The sequence below is a fragment of the Petaurus breviceps genome, unplaced genomic scaffold (assembly GCF_028583685.1).
Source record: "Petaurus breviceps papuanus isolate PSGF00001 unplaced genomic scaffold, PetGlider_PUasm1.0 126, whole genome shotgun sequence".
Taxonomy (NCBI): Eukaryota; Metazoa; Chordata; class Mammalia; order Diprotodontia; family Petauridae; genus Petaurus; species Petaurus breviceps.
The window spans coordinates 7,625,518-7,641,622 of NW_027185655.1; the positions used below are offsets into that span (position 1 = coordinate 7,625,518).

Below are 16,105 nucleotides of genomic sequence, written 5' to 3' on the forward strand. Positions count from 1 at the left end.
GGCCTTCCCATAGAGAGGCCAAGGTAAGGAGGAGTTTCCAAAAAGGTTGTGGCTCTTCTGTTTGCAGGGGATGTTAGTCTGATTATTCCAAACCTTGCAGCACTGCAGAGCTTCCAAAATGGGATCTGTGATCCTTCACAAGATTTCAGACCTGCCTCTCCAGACAGGAAAGCCAAATGAATGAGACACTCCTTATGACTGGTTAGCTAGCTAGAATTAAATCTAAGGAGAAGACAGGGCAAGACTGCTTCTGTGAAATTGTGTAGTGTTTTTAATGACCCCAGACTTCTCCTTGAAGTAAGAGCTCATCTTCACACCATTATTCTTTTTTTTTTTTTTTTGAAGGGCAATTGGGGTTAAGTGACTTGCCCAAGGTCACATGGCTAGTTTTGTGGTAAGTGTCTGAGCCGGATTTGAGCTCAAGTCCTCCTGACTCCAGGGCCGGTGCTCTATTCACTGCGCCACCTAGCTGCCCCTTCACACCATTATTCTTAGCAGAAAAGAGCCATATATCAGTCATAAGTAAATCCTGACATGTTTCCAGTAAAGAATTTTGTGGGCAAAATTCCGTCAGACAAGGGGCAGAGATAGAACACTGGCCCTAGAGTCAGGAGGACCTGAGTGCACATGTGGCCTCAGGCATTTAGTAGCTGTGTGACCCTGGGCAAGTCACTTAACTCAGATTGTTCCATTCTGTCTCATTCCATTCCCCCTCCAAAAAACAACAACAAAAAATGGATTTCATCAGACAGATCTGACTGGACAAAGAGGTGGGCTAGTCAGCTGGCTGATGGTGGAGGATGCATGGCCTGTGTGCTCCACTGGTATCTTTGCAAGGGTTTTTTAAAAAAATTATGAATGTTTTATATTTACATTACAAACATTTATAGTGAGAGGTCTCTTTGTAATAAAATAAAACAATTAAGGAAAACTGACAATGCAGGGACCCCATCTGAAGGTGCTTGTAACATTCCATGCTTGTAGCACCTCCCACTTTAAAGAAATTTTTAAGTGAACAAGTCTCTTTTCTCTTCTTCCCACCCCTCGTCCTACTGAGAAAAGAGAAAAGGAAGACACCTCTTTAAACTAGCTGTGCGTAGAAATGTGTGTCTCACCTGAAGTCCATCCTCAGTCCTCTGGAGTCATGAATGCTCATTGTGTTCATTGTCCTTTTTACAGTTAGCCAGTGTTTTACAGTGCTGAGAGGAGAGGGCATGGATGAATTAAAACCTGTGTGGTGTGGGGGCGGCCAGGTAGCACAGCGAGTAAGAGCACCGGCTCCAGTGTCAGGATGACCTGGAGATCGAATCCCGGCCTCAGACACTTAGCACCCACCCAGAAACACCTGGCCGTGTAACCTTGAGCAAGTTACTTAACCCTGATTGCTTAGGGACGGCCAGGTGGCTCAGCGAGTAAGAGCACCGGCTCCCATGTCGGGATGACCTGGATCAAATCCAGGCTCAGATACTCAGCACCACACCCAGAAATAATAACTGGCCGTGTAACCTTGAGCAAGTTACTTAACCCCAATTGCTTTAAAAAAAAAAAAACCCTGTGTGGTGAGGAGAGCCTGTCTGTGGGCTCGGTGTTGCCCTGATGGGTTGTGGAAGTTGTGAACCTAAAGTTGAAGTTCACACACACAGATTCCTGATCCACACAGGAAAGAGGGTTCTGGTTCTGTGCCCTTGTAAGGAGCAGAGGAACTAGAACTAGCTAGATGGCTGGCTGTTCCGTGTGCCGCTCTTGCCCTGCTCACACTGGCATTCCTAAAGCCGTCATTCTTCTCTCTTTGCTGTGTTTCACCATTCGAGGCCTTCCGAGATTGGTTTGTATTTCATTCTGCTGATTCCCAGGTTTAAAACTTGAGAATGAATTTGTTCAGCCTGCTGATGAGCAGAGTGTCCCTCCCCATGTTACCAAACCTGTCATTGAAACTGCCGAGACAGTCTTAGGGGCGTCTCTGTTTTTGCTCCTTTGCTGAGTAGATTAGTCATTCCTGTACTCTGTCCTTTGTGAAAAATGAAGATGCCATAGTGCCATGTGCATTTTTCCTGCTCCTGTATATTCCGGACTCTTGATGCTCCTGGAGGTCTTCACTGTGTTCAGTAAACAGAATAATGGGCGCTTGGCAGTATTGTAGGGGTAGGCGAATGGCTGATGTTTGAGGCTAACATTGCTGTCATGCCAGGTCTCCTATAATGAGTGTTTGTAGGATGTATTGATAACAATGCTGGGTGGTGAAATTAGAGAAGGGGTGAAATTTTCTTGTATTCCTGACCCCAGGATGTCTACAAAAACGTGTTTATTGTAGAAAAGAGAAGGGTTTTCTAGTTGTCTCTGCAGAGCCGTTCCTTGTATTTCAGAACTTTTTTGATGTCCTTTTCTTTTGTCCCTAGTGGATACTTTTTACTGCAAACTCACCAGTGCCTTATGAAATCCTTGGTCACTGTGCCATAAAAACATTGATTTAATTGAGTTAAGATTTGAACCACTATATCGGTACTTTGCTTATATGGTAAATAAATAGTTTGTTTTCTTTTTAAAAACAGATTTTTAGTGATACCTGTTATTTTCCCATCACCTAGATTTCCCCCATATTTCTGTCATATTTCTTCCTTTCCTTCCCAGAGAATCATCCCTTGTAACAAAGAAATTAAAAAAAAAATAAAAAAAGAGAAGAAAGAGGGGAAAAAAATCAGCAAAACCAATCAATCTGTTTAAAAAATCTGACATTTTATACAGTGATCCACACCCATTGACCCCCATCTCTGCAGAAGAGCCGGGGCATTGTCTTCTCCTAGTTCTGTGGAGCCAAGCTTGAAGAATCTACTTGTAAAGAATGCATACCCCAGAGACACCAGCATGATCATCTCATTAAATAAATGCCCTCGTCTGTGGCACGCATGCCCCCCATGCTCTAGAGATAGCTTCAGTGAACTAGGCGGTGCAGTGGGTAGAACACTGGGTCTGGAGTCAGGGAGATCTGACTTCAGATCCAGACTAGCCGTGTGACCCTGGGCAAGTCACTTAACCCCTGTTTGCTTTAGTTCCTCATTTGTAAAATGAGGATATTCTGGAGAAGAAAGTGGTGCCATTCCAGGATCTTTGCCAAGAAAACCCAGCGGAAGTCCGTGGGCTCATGTAGAGCCGGACACGGACACAGCTGAGCAGCGATAGCATCAGGATCTGTAAGGACAAGTCTCATTCCCCAGTAGCTCTAGAACCACCTGCGCAGAGATGTGATTTCCAGGCTTTTCAGCTCGACTTAGTGGGGTGTGAAGACGTTCACTTCACATGTGATAACACTTCGGTTCTGACCAGTACGGCTAATCAGCAGGAAATACTGCGTGGTAGCCTAATTTGTTTTCTTTTTGGAGGGCAACTAGGGTTGTGACTTGCCCAAGGTCACACGGCTAGTTTTGTGTTAAGTGTCTGAGGCCAGATTTGAACTCAGGTCCTCCTGACCCCAGGGCCAGTGCTCCATTCGCTGGGCCACCTAGCCGCCCCTAGCCTAATTTTATTTTTTGTAAATGATTGTTATAAATTAGGAATTTTAAGTAGAGGAGGATACTTGCATGTATTTTAGCTGAAAGAAGAGGAATAAAAAACGATGTCATTGATATATATGGGCTTGTTTTTCATTTATATGTATTTTCTCTTTTTTTTTTTTGGTGGGGGGAAGGCAGGGCACTTGGGATTAAGTGACTTGCCCAAGGTCACATGGCTACTAAGTATTAAGTGTCTGAGGCCAGATTTGAACTCAGGTCCTCCTGACCCCAGGGCCGGTGCTCTATTGACTGTGCCCCCTAGCTGCCCCCATTTATAGTTTTTTCTTCTAATTTTAGCAACATACTTGAGATTTGGAGTCTGAGCTTAGGACCAAAGTCCTTGTTTCCTTTGTTATTTTATAAGATAGGTAAGGTTTTTAATATTTATTAAGCAGTTAAAATGTACTTAGTGCTATATAGGCACTTTCTTTGGGTTTTGCAAAAAGATGGACATTAAATTAATATAAAGGTATTACAGGTAGCCAACAGTGGAGAAAAAAAATCGAAGTGAAAATACATCCTCACTGCACAGTGGCTCTTTTTTTACTGCCAGTCTTTTTTGCGTGGGCACTGAGAATGAAGTGCATTATTTGAACTCGAGCACAGAGAAAAACGCCTCTTTTCATCATTAAGCAGCAGGGCGAGTTAGCTTGTTAGGATTTCATGAGTTAAGTTAGTTCTGTTGGAGAACCAGCTCTGGCCAGTTGTTTTGTCCATGTACTAAGCAGCATTCTGGATTATTTTGGCATCGATAAGCTAGTAAGAGGCGAGTGCTACAGAATCCCGCCTAATCAGTCCTTTCTTTGTTTCAGATTGCTTTAGCTCTGAAGAAAGGAGAAGGGCCTGAACTGGTAAGAGAACTGGAGCCAGCCTTCATCTTTAGTGGAAGGGCTGGAGGCGCTTTTGTCTTTCCTGTTCCATCAATGACAAACTAAGTCTTGCTTTGAAAGGGTGTGCTTCTTGATGAAGTGAATTCTGTCAGAGGAGGAATCCCTGCCTGTTGGGGTGGAGTCTGTTTGTGAGCGGAGGGTGGACTGAGGAAGGGGATGAGAAGTGCTGTGGGCTGTTTGTCATCTCATCACTGTATTCTCTCTCCTTGTCTCTGTGTTCTGGGCTGGCTCATTGTGGACATTCTTGGGTCTTCTGGCTTCCTTGTGCACTGACATTCTCTCAGCTCCTGCTCTGCTTATCTCCTCTGCCACAGGTTCTTAAAGATTCTGACCACCTAGCGCCCAGTGATGGTCAAGAGAGCCGTGCTGCTGAAGAGAACTTTTTTGGAGAGGTATTTATCTTTATTGATTTTTAGTTGTTGGACATGGATTTCCCGAGTACATCTTTGAACTTTGAACGTGCGTTTTTCTGAGCCCTTTGCCACATGCACTGGTAGAATTGAAGCTGTTTATGTGCTTAGCTTGATCTGGGTGTCATACCCTCAGACTGAGGGGTTTGTGGCCTTGGTCAGTCCTTTCATTCTCTGATCTTGCTCTCCAGAGTATATGCCATATGCCATTAGAAGCAAGATTGTGGCCCAGGAGATCCACCAGAATATCAAAGCGAAAGACAGGAGATTTTATTCCACAATGCCCTGTTGGCCTCAGATGTGGCTTTCATAAGATCATTCCTGTAGGACTGAAGGGGATCTTAGGGGTTGTCTAGCCCAGCCCTCCATCATTTTATGGATGAACAGATGGAGGCCTGCAGAAGGTAAGGGACTGTCCCAAGGTCACATGGCAGAGAAGGGGCGCAGCATCGGTCTGCCTTGGAAAGCATCCGACACTGTGTGTAGCTGGTTGGCAGAGGTGGAGGCCCTTGAGTTGATGCTTCTGTGTGGGATCTAGGGAAAGGCAGGTTTACTAACTTGTCACTGATGTGTGTGTCTGTCTGCTAGCACTGTAACTGTCAGTGAAGAAGGGGAGAAAACTCCTCTGTGAGCTGGACTCTGCTTTAGACCCAGGGCTCAATAATCCCTTCATTGCCTTTTCCCCCTGGTATTTGATACTAGAAACATATTTTGATTTCATATATTTTATCCTGGAAAGTTGGTCTCCATGATTATTTATGTTTCTCTCTTTACCTTCAACTTCTTCATTGTACTTTGAGTCACATGGAGAGAGTTTTGATAACAGAGACTATTCCACATGAACTTTGTTATTAGTAAGTTTTAAAGATGTTGGTCAGTGAATTTTGTAACTGTTAAACTATAGGGGGAAAATGTGTGGTGCAGATTAATTTAGAGATTATTCGAAGTGCTTTTTAAAAAATTACTTCAAGTATTTAAGATCAGACTGCTAGTAATTTTTAGTAAATATTGTATCATTTTGGAAGACTTCAATAGACAGCAATAAACAGGTGCTTAATGTGGTATTGCAAATGGTGTTTTCCAAAGTACTTGAACATGGTGTGTAAAAGATCAACTTTATTAAGGTTTCCTTTTCTTGCTAATTTATGGCTCTCACTGACTTTATAAAAATAAATGTTTGTTGATCTTCCTGTATTTCCCCAGTATCCCTCCCCTACTTGACACCATAGCAGTTTAAATTCTAGACAAAGGACTTCATATGTTATCCTTAAGGCAAAGGTGGGCCTGGAGGTGGTTCAAGCTGAAGCTTCTTGAGGAGAGAATGACAGTGACAAAATAGTAACAAAGGTCATGGAGGGGTCTGTTTCCTTGGATACTTTTCACTGTTCTCATAGGCATTAGATCTTTGGATCTTAACTGTATACACCCCGTCGAGTCCACAGACGAGGCATCAATGTCTTCATTTTACAGTGGAGGAAACAGGCCCAGCTCAGTGATTTATCCAAGGCTGAAAGTGATGTGGGCAGCCCTGTGGCCCAGACCTCCTTGCTTTTTGCACTGATGCAGAATGGCATATTCCTGGGGAGAGTCTGCTGTATCATCGGGTTATCATGACACAGTCGTGTATTCTTGTATCACATGTGATAGTTCATAGTGATTTTTCCACTAAACTGTATCCTTTCTCCTCTGTCTTTAAGAGCACCAAAGAGGAAAATCGAGAGACTGAAATTTCTCCGTCAGTTGGAGGAACATTTAATATTTCTGTCAGTGGAGGTAAATGCATATTTACTGTATTTTCAGATAGAATTTAAGCATTTGAGTTTTTCCAGTGAAAATACTGTTATTTCCTAACCTAAGGATTGTTATAGTTGGCCTAAGGGATAGAAGGAAAAACGTTCGTTTTTAGTCGATGTGTTGTCGTTCCATAAGTTATTGACATGCAGCCAGAGTCCCATATAATTGAGGATACTTTGATAAGTCGTCACAAAGCTGTTTAAATATAACCAGACTAGGAAAATGTTTTATTTTTCATAAAGCTTAAGAAAATGCTTTCAGGAGTTAAAGAAACACCAAAAATATAGATAAATGTTTCATATCCTCTGTGTGTGTGTGTGTGTGTGTGTGTGTGTGTGTGTGTGTGTGTGTTTGAGAGAGGGAATGAATGGACCATATCATAATGGATTTTCCTACATTGTCTTCAAAACACAGATTGGTGTGTTTAATGCTAAACCTAATTTAACTTAGTGGTTTTATTTCCCTGTTTCAGATATTGATGGCTTAATTACTCAGGCTCTGCTGACTGGTAATTTTGAAAGTGCAGTTGACCTTTGTTTACATGATAACCGCATGGCAGATGCCATTATATTGGCCATAGCAGGTGGACAAGAGCTCTTGGCTCGAACCCAGAAAAAATACTTCGCAAAAACTCAAAGCAAAATTACCAGGGTATGTATTTTTAACTGAATAAAAGATGAAATAAAATCTCTCACTCTCTTCCTAATATAAATATCCTAATCAAAAGTGTAAATGTCATTTTTTCCCTTCAGATTTTTTGAATTTTCTTTTTCACTTGATTTGAAGAGTAATACCAGTATGATAACATGTTGTAGGCCTACTAATTTTTTTATATTATCTTACCTTCCTAGCACTAACTTTTAAAGGAGGAACAAATTTCCCAGTAGATAATCAAACTTCGTTGTTTTTAACCCAAGTAATTTCAGTGGTGTGAATGTTTGTGCACAATGATGATGCCATGCTGTTATAAAGAACAGTTCCCTTTGAAGCATCACTTAGGTGATTGGATGATAACTGCAGAAATCTCGCTTTCTTGTCCAGCTCTTAGCCACGTTCTGTGACCTCATCATTGGACTAGGCTGAGGGGAAGGGTGGCTGAGTGTTTTTGTGGTCCCCATTCCCCTTTGCTTTTCTTGCGCTTCTCAGATCCTGTCTCAGATATGCCTGTCCCCTTCAGTTTATAAACTACATTAATCTCCACAGCACCCACCAACCCGCAGTGCCGCACTGGGAGGTTCCAGGAATGTGGGTAATTTGATGAAACTCCACATTGAGGGCAGACCAGTTCACCTGTCAGTGGTGGGTCAGCACACAAGGTCCTCCCATTGACTGGAGAATATAGTTTTAACTGTTAGTTCTTTGTAGCTAAATGCCATTTCTTAAAATAGTCTGCATCATAATGAAATTTCTCTAAAATAATGTCCATGCTGAAAAAGCCAAATGTGAAGGGACTGCCTATTTTTTTTAAGGGTCATTTTCTCCACCCTGCCCCCTCCCAGTACATGGGTATGTAATCTTAACACACACATGCATACAAAGAACACAAGAATACTCATTTAAATTTTTATTTTAAAGTCTTGCTTTAAAAAATTGTCCCCCTCCCCCCAATCATATATCTTATTAAGATAAGTTCCTTAAAATGGTGCTCTTTTGTATATTGTCCAGAACTAACTTTTTTTATAGGAAATATTTCTTTAAATACAGCAAATTTGATTCATCAGTGCATGAGGTTTTTTTTTTAGCAGTTTTCATTATTTGACTTGTCATCAGTTTCACCTTTTGATAGGCTGTGATCTCTCTGAAGAGGATTTTATTTCATCTAAAAAACAGATATTTATCGATATCTTTTGTTTTTGAACTGCCTGCATTTCTACCGACATCCTTTCCCTCTGAGAACCAGATCTTTATCAAAACATTTTCTAAAAAGTGGAAGAAGGGAAAAAATAATTGAGTAAAATGAATCAGCGTATCCAAAAAGTTCCATACCCTTGGAGCCCTGCCTCTGTGGAGCAGGGGATGGTATCTTCTTTGGGTCCAAGCTAGGTCTCATCTATGATTTCTCAACATCCAGTCACAGTTGTCATGGGCGTTTTGTGGTGCTTTATCTTTCTTTTTACATTGGTATAGTCCTTGTATGTGTTCTTTTCTTGGCTCTGCTGCCTTTGATTTTCCATCAGTTTGAGTAACTCTTTTGACATTTTTTGTGTTCATCATGTTAATCATTTCTTAACAGCACAGCAAAATCCTTTTGCATTTTATTTTCACTTTCAGTGAATAATCCTTTTGAAAAACAGAACCTTTGTAACAAATGTGCATAGTCAAACAAAGCAAACTCTTAGAATGTGTTAGTATCCAGAAATATTTTTTCCTTCTTCATCTGGCCTCTGTCACCTCTCTGTCGGGAGCTGGGTAACATAAATCATCATCAGTCTTCTGGAAGCCTGGTGGGTCATGACACTGATCCGAGTCCCTGACTGTCAGACTCGTTTGTCTCTGCGGCGTTACTGTTACTGCCTGACTTGTTCTAGTTGTGTTCCCTTCCCTCCTCATGGAGTTCTGTTACATCCATTCCTCTATTGATGGGCACCCCCTTCGTTTCTGGCTCCTTTTCACTACCTAAAAAACTGCTGTAAATCTTTTTTGTTCACAAGTCCTTTCGTCTTTCTTTGGTACCCTCAGGTTACAGGCCTAGAAAAGTTATTGTGGGGTGTAACATTGCATTACGCCCATGTGCCACAGCTTGTTAGCCTTCCCCATTCATTGGTATCTACATTATTTCTGGTTGTTTGTCACACAACAAAAAGCACAACTGTTGTGTATATAGAGCCTTTCTTTTTGTCGCTGGTTAAACGAGATGCCCTCCCACCCCCCAGGTACTTCTGAGCTCTACATCTGTGGTCTTGGGATCCATTTATGAGTTTTCCTCCATCCCCCCCTATGGAAAAGTCAATCTTCCACCAGTCAGAGGAATTTCAGACTTTGGAAGCATAAGGCTTGTGAGTGCACTGATGATCTGGGAGGCCAGGATGTCGGAGGGATCTTCAGGTCTCCTTTTCCATTGATGGGAAATTTTTGTGTAAATAATTACACCTCTCTCAGCCCTTGCCGAGGTGTTAGCAGGGACAGGAAGGTTTTCTCATTACACAGGACAGTTGGCTGATGGCTGTAGAGAGAACAAGTTGCTGCCCTCAAGGCTTTCTTCTGACAGGGTATTTTCATGCTAGAATTAGAGATCCTCCTCTTTGAGCCCTCTCATCATTGATATCAGACAAAGCATAAAAACAGGGGAATGAATAGTCAGAAAGCCCTTGGCCTCCGTCAGGGAGCACGTCCATCTCAAGAATACAAGTTGATGAGGAATTCTCTGTTGAGAGTTCAGCTTCTTCTTTGCTTGTGGAGTCGTGCTGAGTACACAGCACTCAAAAAAGGCACCTGACCATCCATGCCAGGAAAACTGATTGGACAAACAAGCACCCACCACGTGCCCGGTATGGCCCTGGGGACGCAGGGACACAATGCCTATTGGAGCTGCTCCGTCAGTCCATGCACCGTGGGGGGCCAGCACCGATGGGGAAGAGCTACGAGGCCGGGCCAGTGCCGAGAGGCTCAGCAGCGGGGCTGGCCATCAGGGAGCGCTTTTGTCTGCGTCAGCAGCTCTGCGAGAGTCTAGGGTTACCCATCCCATGAATGAATCACGCCCCAAAGCGACGATACCAAATTTCATAGGAGGAGTTACTGTTTGTGGGTTGACTTTTGTTGTGTCTGGGCTTCCACATTTAGGGACTTTGAAATTACTTGACACATGAATTTATTCTTGTTTGTACCAGGTCAGTTGGGAAGTTGAAATACTGAATAAAGTAGCAAATGAGGTCTCAGAATTATTTTTAAGCGTTTGTCTTTGAGGAAAAAGCAATCCTGAAGTGACTCAGGCCTGCCAGGATCTCATTTCCCCTTGACCACACTCCCCTTTCTTCTCTCTTTCCCATTGTTTGGTAGGAGTTTGTTTTCTTGCTCATCCTTTTCTGGCTTCTTGTAAGGATAGTAAAAATAACATCCGGATTACTTCAGCTTATCCGTTTTCACATTCTTGCTTCTGTCATGTCATTTGATTTTGGAACTTGGTTGTGTGGCATCATATGACGTCTGCACACCCCTCTCCGGCACCCCGAGGTCCAGCTTAAGTGACCTTCTGTCTAACCCCATGTGCTGCCTCCCCCCATGCTTTTGCACTGGCAGGACCCCCTGCCTGGAGTGGGCTGCTTCCTCCAAGATGCCGCTCAAGCAGTGCCTTCCCGCCAAAGCCTCACTGGTCTCCAGACTGGGAGTCCTCCCTCCTGAGCCGTCTCCTGTCTGACCGCTTGGTGCCTGTGTGGTGTGTGTGTTTGTGTGTGCGCCTCTTCTCATCAGCGTGGGACTCCCCGGGGCGCAGCACAGTGCCTGGCACATGGGGGCCCTTGATGAGCACTTGCCCGATTGATGCTAGCGCGTTTTTCCAGAGCACTTAGGAGGCATTGACTTTTCTTTCTCCTCTCTCTTTCCAAGCTGATCACAGCAGTGGTGATGAAAAATTGGAAAGAGATCGTTCAGTCCTGCGACCTTAAGAACTGGAGAGAAGCTTTAGCGGCTGTGTTGACTTATGCCAGGCCAGATGAATTTTCAGCTCTTTGTGGTAAGAAAATGATAATTTTCCGAGCTTTGTTAAACGTCTGTGTTACTCTATATTATATGTAACTGTGTGTCTCGATACGTACATCATGTGATTGTCATTATACATATAATATATTGCAATGTGTCCTCAGTTTCCTCTTCTGCTGCTCCGCTCTTCTCTGTCCTCAGCCATCATCTCTTCCTGTGGCTGGGTCTTAGCAGAAGAGAGAGCCGTCCACTAAGGCATCTCCCGAGACTTCATTCCGCCTGTTGTCCCTTCTCCCATGCTCCTGGCCCCTGACGTGCCCACCTCCCCGCCACTTCAGTCCCTTCTCTTCCATGCTGGCAGGCCTCTCTGCTTTATACCACAGACTTCCACCTGGGTGTCCCCATGCACAGCCTCTCCCCAGGCCCCCTACAGCAGCCCCTGCTCCAGGACCTCCTGGCGTCCCAGGAAGCCCCCAGGGCGTTTTGTGCAGCTCTGCTTGTACAAGCCCGGTCTCCTCTGCTGTGGACTAGTGGGGTCTCTGGCCATCCATCCTCTCGCTGCAGTCGATTGGCTTTCTGGGTTTGATCCCCCCGCGGACGGCGTGCTCTCGCCACACTGGGCAGTTTGTTTCTGTTGTCTGTTTTGCAGCATCTGTGACTTTGTACTCGTGCTATGACCAAACCTAACCCTTCTATATAAAATCCCTGCCTCTGCTTTCTCCCTTTGGGCCCCCAGCTGAGTGGCCGCTCCCTCCTGTGACTTCTCTAGCCCCCCTTTCATCAGTGCACAGAGAACATACCACATGCAGAGAGTGCAGAGGTGGCAACAGTGAGAGGAGCCTGGACTGTTCACGGCGAGGTGGTGGAAGCCCCTGAGCCTCGCTCCCTCCTTGGCGGAGCTCCTCTCCTCCTGGGCTCTTGGGTTTGATGGCTGCGTGAGCTTGGAAGAGCACAGAGAGGTCGCCTCTCATCCCGTCCTTTTTTGTGCTGAGCTCCCTTGCCAGCGTCAGCTCCTGGAGAGCAGGGCTGGCATCCCGCACCTCCTCCACTCGCTTGTCTGCGCCTCTGTACAGCAGCAGGCGCTCCATAGATAGCAAAGGAATGTTGAAGCTGTGGACACAGATGTATTGGTAAAGGAGAATATGTATTTAAAGGGAATTGATGTGCAGCCAAACGTGTGGGGAACTTTATTACACTCATTTTATCTGTTGTCTGTCTGGGAAGTTTATTTTTTCCTGCTATTAGTGAGTTATAAAGATTCATCTTTTTTTTTTTTTTAAAGCAGTTGGGTTTAAGTAACTTGCCCAAAGTTACACAGCCAGATTTTTTGTATGGGTGCTAAGTATCTGAGGCTGGAACCAATTCTGGGTCTCCCGACTCTGGGGCCAGCACTCTTACTCACTGCGCCACCTAGCTGCCCCAAAGAGTCATCTTTTAAAACATTTTTTTTTTTTAATGTACTTTTTAAATTAAATACAAAAACCTTTTTTTTTCCTCTTTTTTTTGGAGGGGGGATGGTAGGGTAGTTGGGGTTAAGTGACTTGCCCAAGGTCACATGGCTAGTAAGTATTTAGGGTCTGAGGCCAAATTTGAACTCAGGTCCTCCTGACTCCAGGGCTGGTGCTCTATTCACTGTGCCACCTAGCCGCCCCTAAAAAACATTTTTAACATTCGTTTTTAAAAATTTTGAGTTCTAAGTTCTCTCCCTCCCCTCTTCAGTCCTGGAGAAGGCAAGAACTTTGATACAGATTATATAGTGAAGTCACCAACCCCAAAAAGCAAAACCCACAGATCAGAAATAAAAAAAGCCAAAGAAAGTAAAAAGGTCTGCTCTGACCTGCATTCAGACTCTATCAGTTCTCTCTCTGGAGGCAGAGAGGACTTTACATCCTTTAATCTGATCTCAGACACTTAACACTTACTAGCTGGGCAAGTCATTTAACCCCAATTGCCTTGCCTTCACCCCTCCAAAAAAAAGAAACCCCAAAAGACTAATATTTATATAGCACTTAAAGCTTTGCAAAGCACTTGACATGTTCAGTGATCTTCATAACGACCCTGTGGAAAGAAACAGAAGCTTACTAAAAAGAGAGCTGGGCTTTCCAAGGTCATGCCAATAACCTGTACTTATACAGACTGTTATGTCAAAATGTATTAAAATAGCACAGATAGGTGATGCTATTTTCCCCATTTTATGGATAAAGAAACAGGCTGAGGGTTAAGTAACACCCATCTTGGCCCAGCGAGTAAGCATCTCAGACAGGACGTTTACTCTGGTCTTGGTGGTGTGGAGTCCAGGCCTTTGTGTACTGTCTCCCTCCAGCTTGCAGAGATGCTCTCCGGTTGGACTACCCATGACCCTTTTACTTCTCCTCCTTAGATCTGCTGGGCACCAGGCTTGAGAATGACAGGGACCCTCTCCTGCAGACCCAGGCCTGTCTGTGCTATATTTGCGCTGGGAACATAGAGAAGCTAGTTGCATGTTGGACTAAGGCTCAGGATGGAAGCAGCCCCTTGTCGCTCCAGGTCAGTGTTTGTTAAACAGAAGATGTTGATGCTGTGTGTGCTCGGTAGTTTTGTGAGAAGATTTTCTTTCTCTTTTTAAAGGAATTTTTTCACAAGCACTTGATGAGTAAAGTCTTTCTCTGTAATATTTTAGTTTGAACTTTGTTTCTCTTTGTGGGATTTTATTTCTAGGTAGAGTCATTTAAGAGACTCATCTGTTGAAAATGAAATGCAAGTATTTATTAGGAGCTTTGTGTCAGCTTATGCAGAAGAAAAGAAAGTGGTTCCATTTTAGATTGCCAGATATGTGCATGAGGTGTTTTCAACTGAGACACTCCTCCTTTTGCAAAGGTTTTTATGAGTGAGTGGCAACATGGAAAGCTTGAAGTTAGTCCAACATGTCCCACCACAGCAGCTCGGATGGGTTTTTGTTTTGGCCACCCTTGAAGAAATCGATCCCTCTCTGGCATGCTTTCATTCCTGTGCCCCCTGCGCCTTCTTCAGCCTTGAGTGCCCACTTTGGTGCAGTACTGGTGGGCACTGATCTTTACCAGGCCAAGTGTAGGGTGAGGCAGAAACAGAAGGCTGGTATCTGGTGGTGTGGAGGCACCATACCTGGCTGGCATGGTCAGTCAGGCCTTAGTCCTGTTAAAATAGTTCATGCTAGAGGGTGATATTTGGATTAAGAACCCTTCTGCTTTGAACCGCATTGAGTATCCCTGATGGTTAGAATCCAATTTTGATAAGGGCATTCATCCTTTCCTGTTCTTTGTCTCTTCATCCTCTCTCCTTTAGGATCTGATTGAGAAGGTTGTCATCCTGCGAAAGGCCGTCCAGCTCACCCAGGCATCAGATGCTAATGCCGTTGGGGCCCTTTTGGCCGAGAAAATGAGTCAGTATGCCAATTTGTTGGCAGCCCAAGGCAGCATCGCGGCAGCTCTGGCTTTCCTCCCTGCCAACACCAGTCAGGTAAGTGGATCCGACCATTTTTCCTGCCTTTCTTTTCTATGGATGATTAATGCTTATAGATGGGACCCAGTCATGGATTTAAACCTCCAGTCAGTGGTGACTTCTGGAGGAAAGGAGCTCACTTCACCTGCATGAGGACAGATCTTGCTGGCCTCATGTCTTGGGTTGTGTCTCTGCCTCCTGGAGCTGTGCCAGGGGGATAGAATATCAGTCAGCAAGTGTTGAGGAAGCACTTGCTTCAGTCAGGGCCAGACCTGGGCCGGGAGTTGTGGAAATGCGAACAGAACATGGAATGATCTCATGTCTCAGGGAGCTCCCATTCCGAAGGAGAGAGCGAGGATGTGCGTGTCCTTGCAGAGACAATCACCAGGTGAAACACAAAGTCACCGCTGGGATGGCTTCCTATAGACATGGAGCCGTGGTACGTCCTGGAGGAAGAGGGGTGACGGGGTGGGCAGGGGAGGGGAGGGAAGAGTGCATCTAGGCCCGAGGGATGGCCGTGCCAAAGACAGAGATGAGAACGACAGCGGGGCACACCCCCAGCCCATTCCTTGGCCTCTCCTGTGTGGCAGAATGTGCTCCCAGGGTGTGAGGATCCACACAGGCGAGGAAGGGCCTCAGTAGAAGAGGGGGGAGATTGCCCAACTGGTAAACACTTGTTTTGGGCACAACTCCCCAGGCAGATGTGTATTCACTGAGGTGCCCTGGCTCCTAGTTTCATAAGCCTTTACTCTAAAGCTTTTATTTCTTACAAACTCCCATTATTTTTCTGAAGAAAAATACTTGGAATTGTTCAAAAGCATTATGTGGATACTGCAGCGTCTGGTGGCCCGGAACTAGATTTCTAACCTTAATTTCTAGTCCCTTCATAGTCTTTTTTCCTTCCTTTCTCTTTTGAACCTGAAAGCAGGGTTGTCTTGGCTAGCCCCCAGGGCCAGAGTGGTCAGCCACACGGGTAGCTCATGGGCCAATCACTCTTGTTTCCTTTCCTCGTTTCTTTCTAGCCAAATATTGTGCAGCTTCGTGACAGATTGCGCAGGGCACAAGGTGAGCCTGGGTCGGAGCAGGACGCGGCCTCTCGGGCTCTCTATGATAGACATCACGTGGTCAAGGGAGGAGCTGGGCCTGCTGCAGGCCAGACACAGGGGCCACGAGCTCCAACCCAGCAATATTATCCTCATGTAAGTAACCACAGCTCATCAGAAGGGCTCCCTATTTCTGACTTCTCTTCAGCTTGGAGAATGCTGAAGGTTGTTTATCCTTGCCATTTTACCTCAGTGGAGGAAGGCACCCCACACAGTCCTGTTGCACATTTTTGTAAATTGTGTGTAAAGCCTTATAAATGATGTTTGTG

The 16,105-nt window shown here is 44.7% G+C and overlaps 2 protein-coding genes across 10 annotated transcripts in view; one reads left to right on the forward strand and one right to left on the reverse strand.

The window, feature by feature from the left end:
* The window catches only part of COPS4 (COP9 signalosome subunit 4), a 314,835-nt gene that overhangs the window by 183,579 nt on the left and 115,151 nt on the right, over positions 1–16,105 (reverse strand). The gene's annotated exons all lie outside the window — the stretch shown is intronic.
* The window catches only part of SEC31A (SEC31 homolog A, COPII coat complex component), a 63,651-nt gene that overhangs the window by 23,344 nt on the left and 24,202 nt on the right, over positions 1–16,105 (forward strand). For all 9 annotated transcript variants that reach the window (XM_069092381.1, XM_069092389.1, XM_069092399.1 and 6 more), the window contains exons 11-18: positions 4,361–4,399; positions 4,753–4,830; positions 6,546–6,621; positions 7,115–7,293; positions 11,185–11,311; positions 13,658–13,803; positions 14,578–14,751; positions 15,756–15,932. In XM_069092381.1, coding sequence (XP_068948482.1) covers positions 4,361–4,399; positions 4,753–4,830; positions 6,546–6,621; positions 7,115–7,293; positions 11,185–11,311; positions 13,658–13,803; positions 14,578–14,751; positions 15,756–15,932 — 996 coding nt within the window. The remainder of the gene's footprint in view (positions 1–4,360; positions 4,400–4,752; positions 4,831–6,545; positions 6,622–7,114; positions 7,294–11,184; positions 11,312–13,657; positions 13,804–14,577; positions 14,752–15,755; positions 15,933–16,105) is intronic.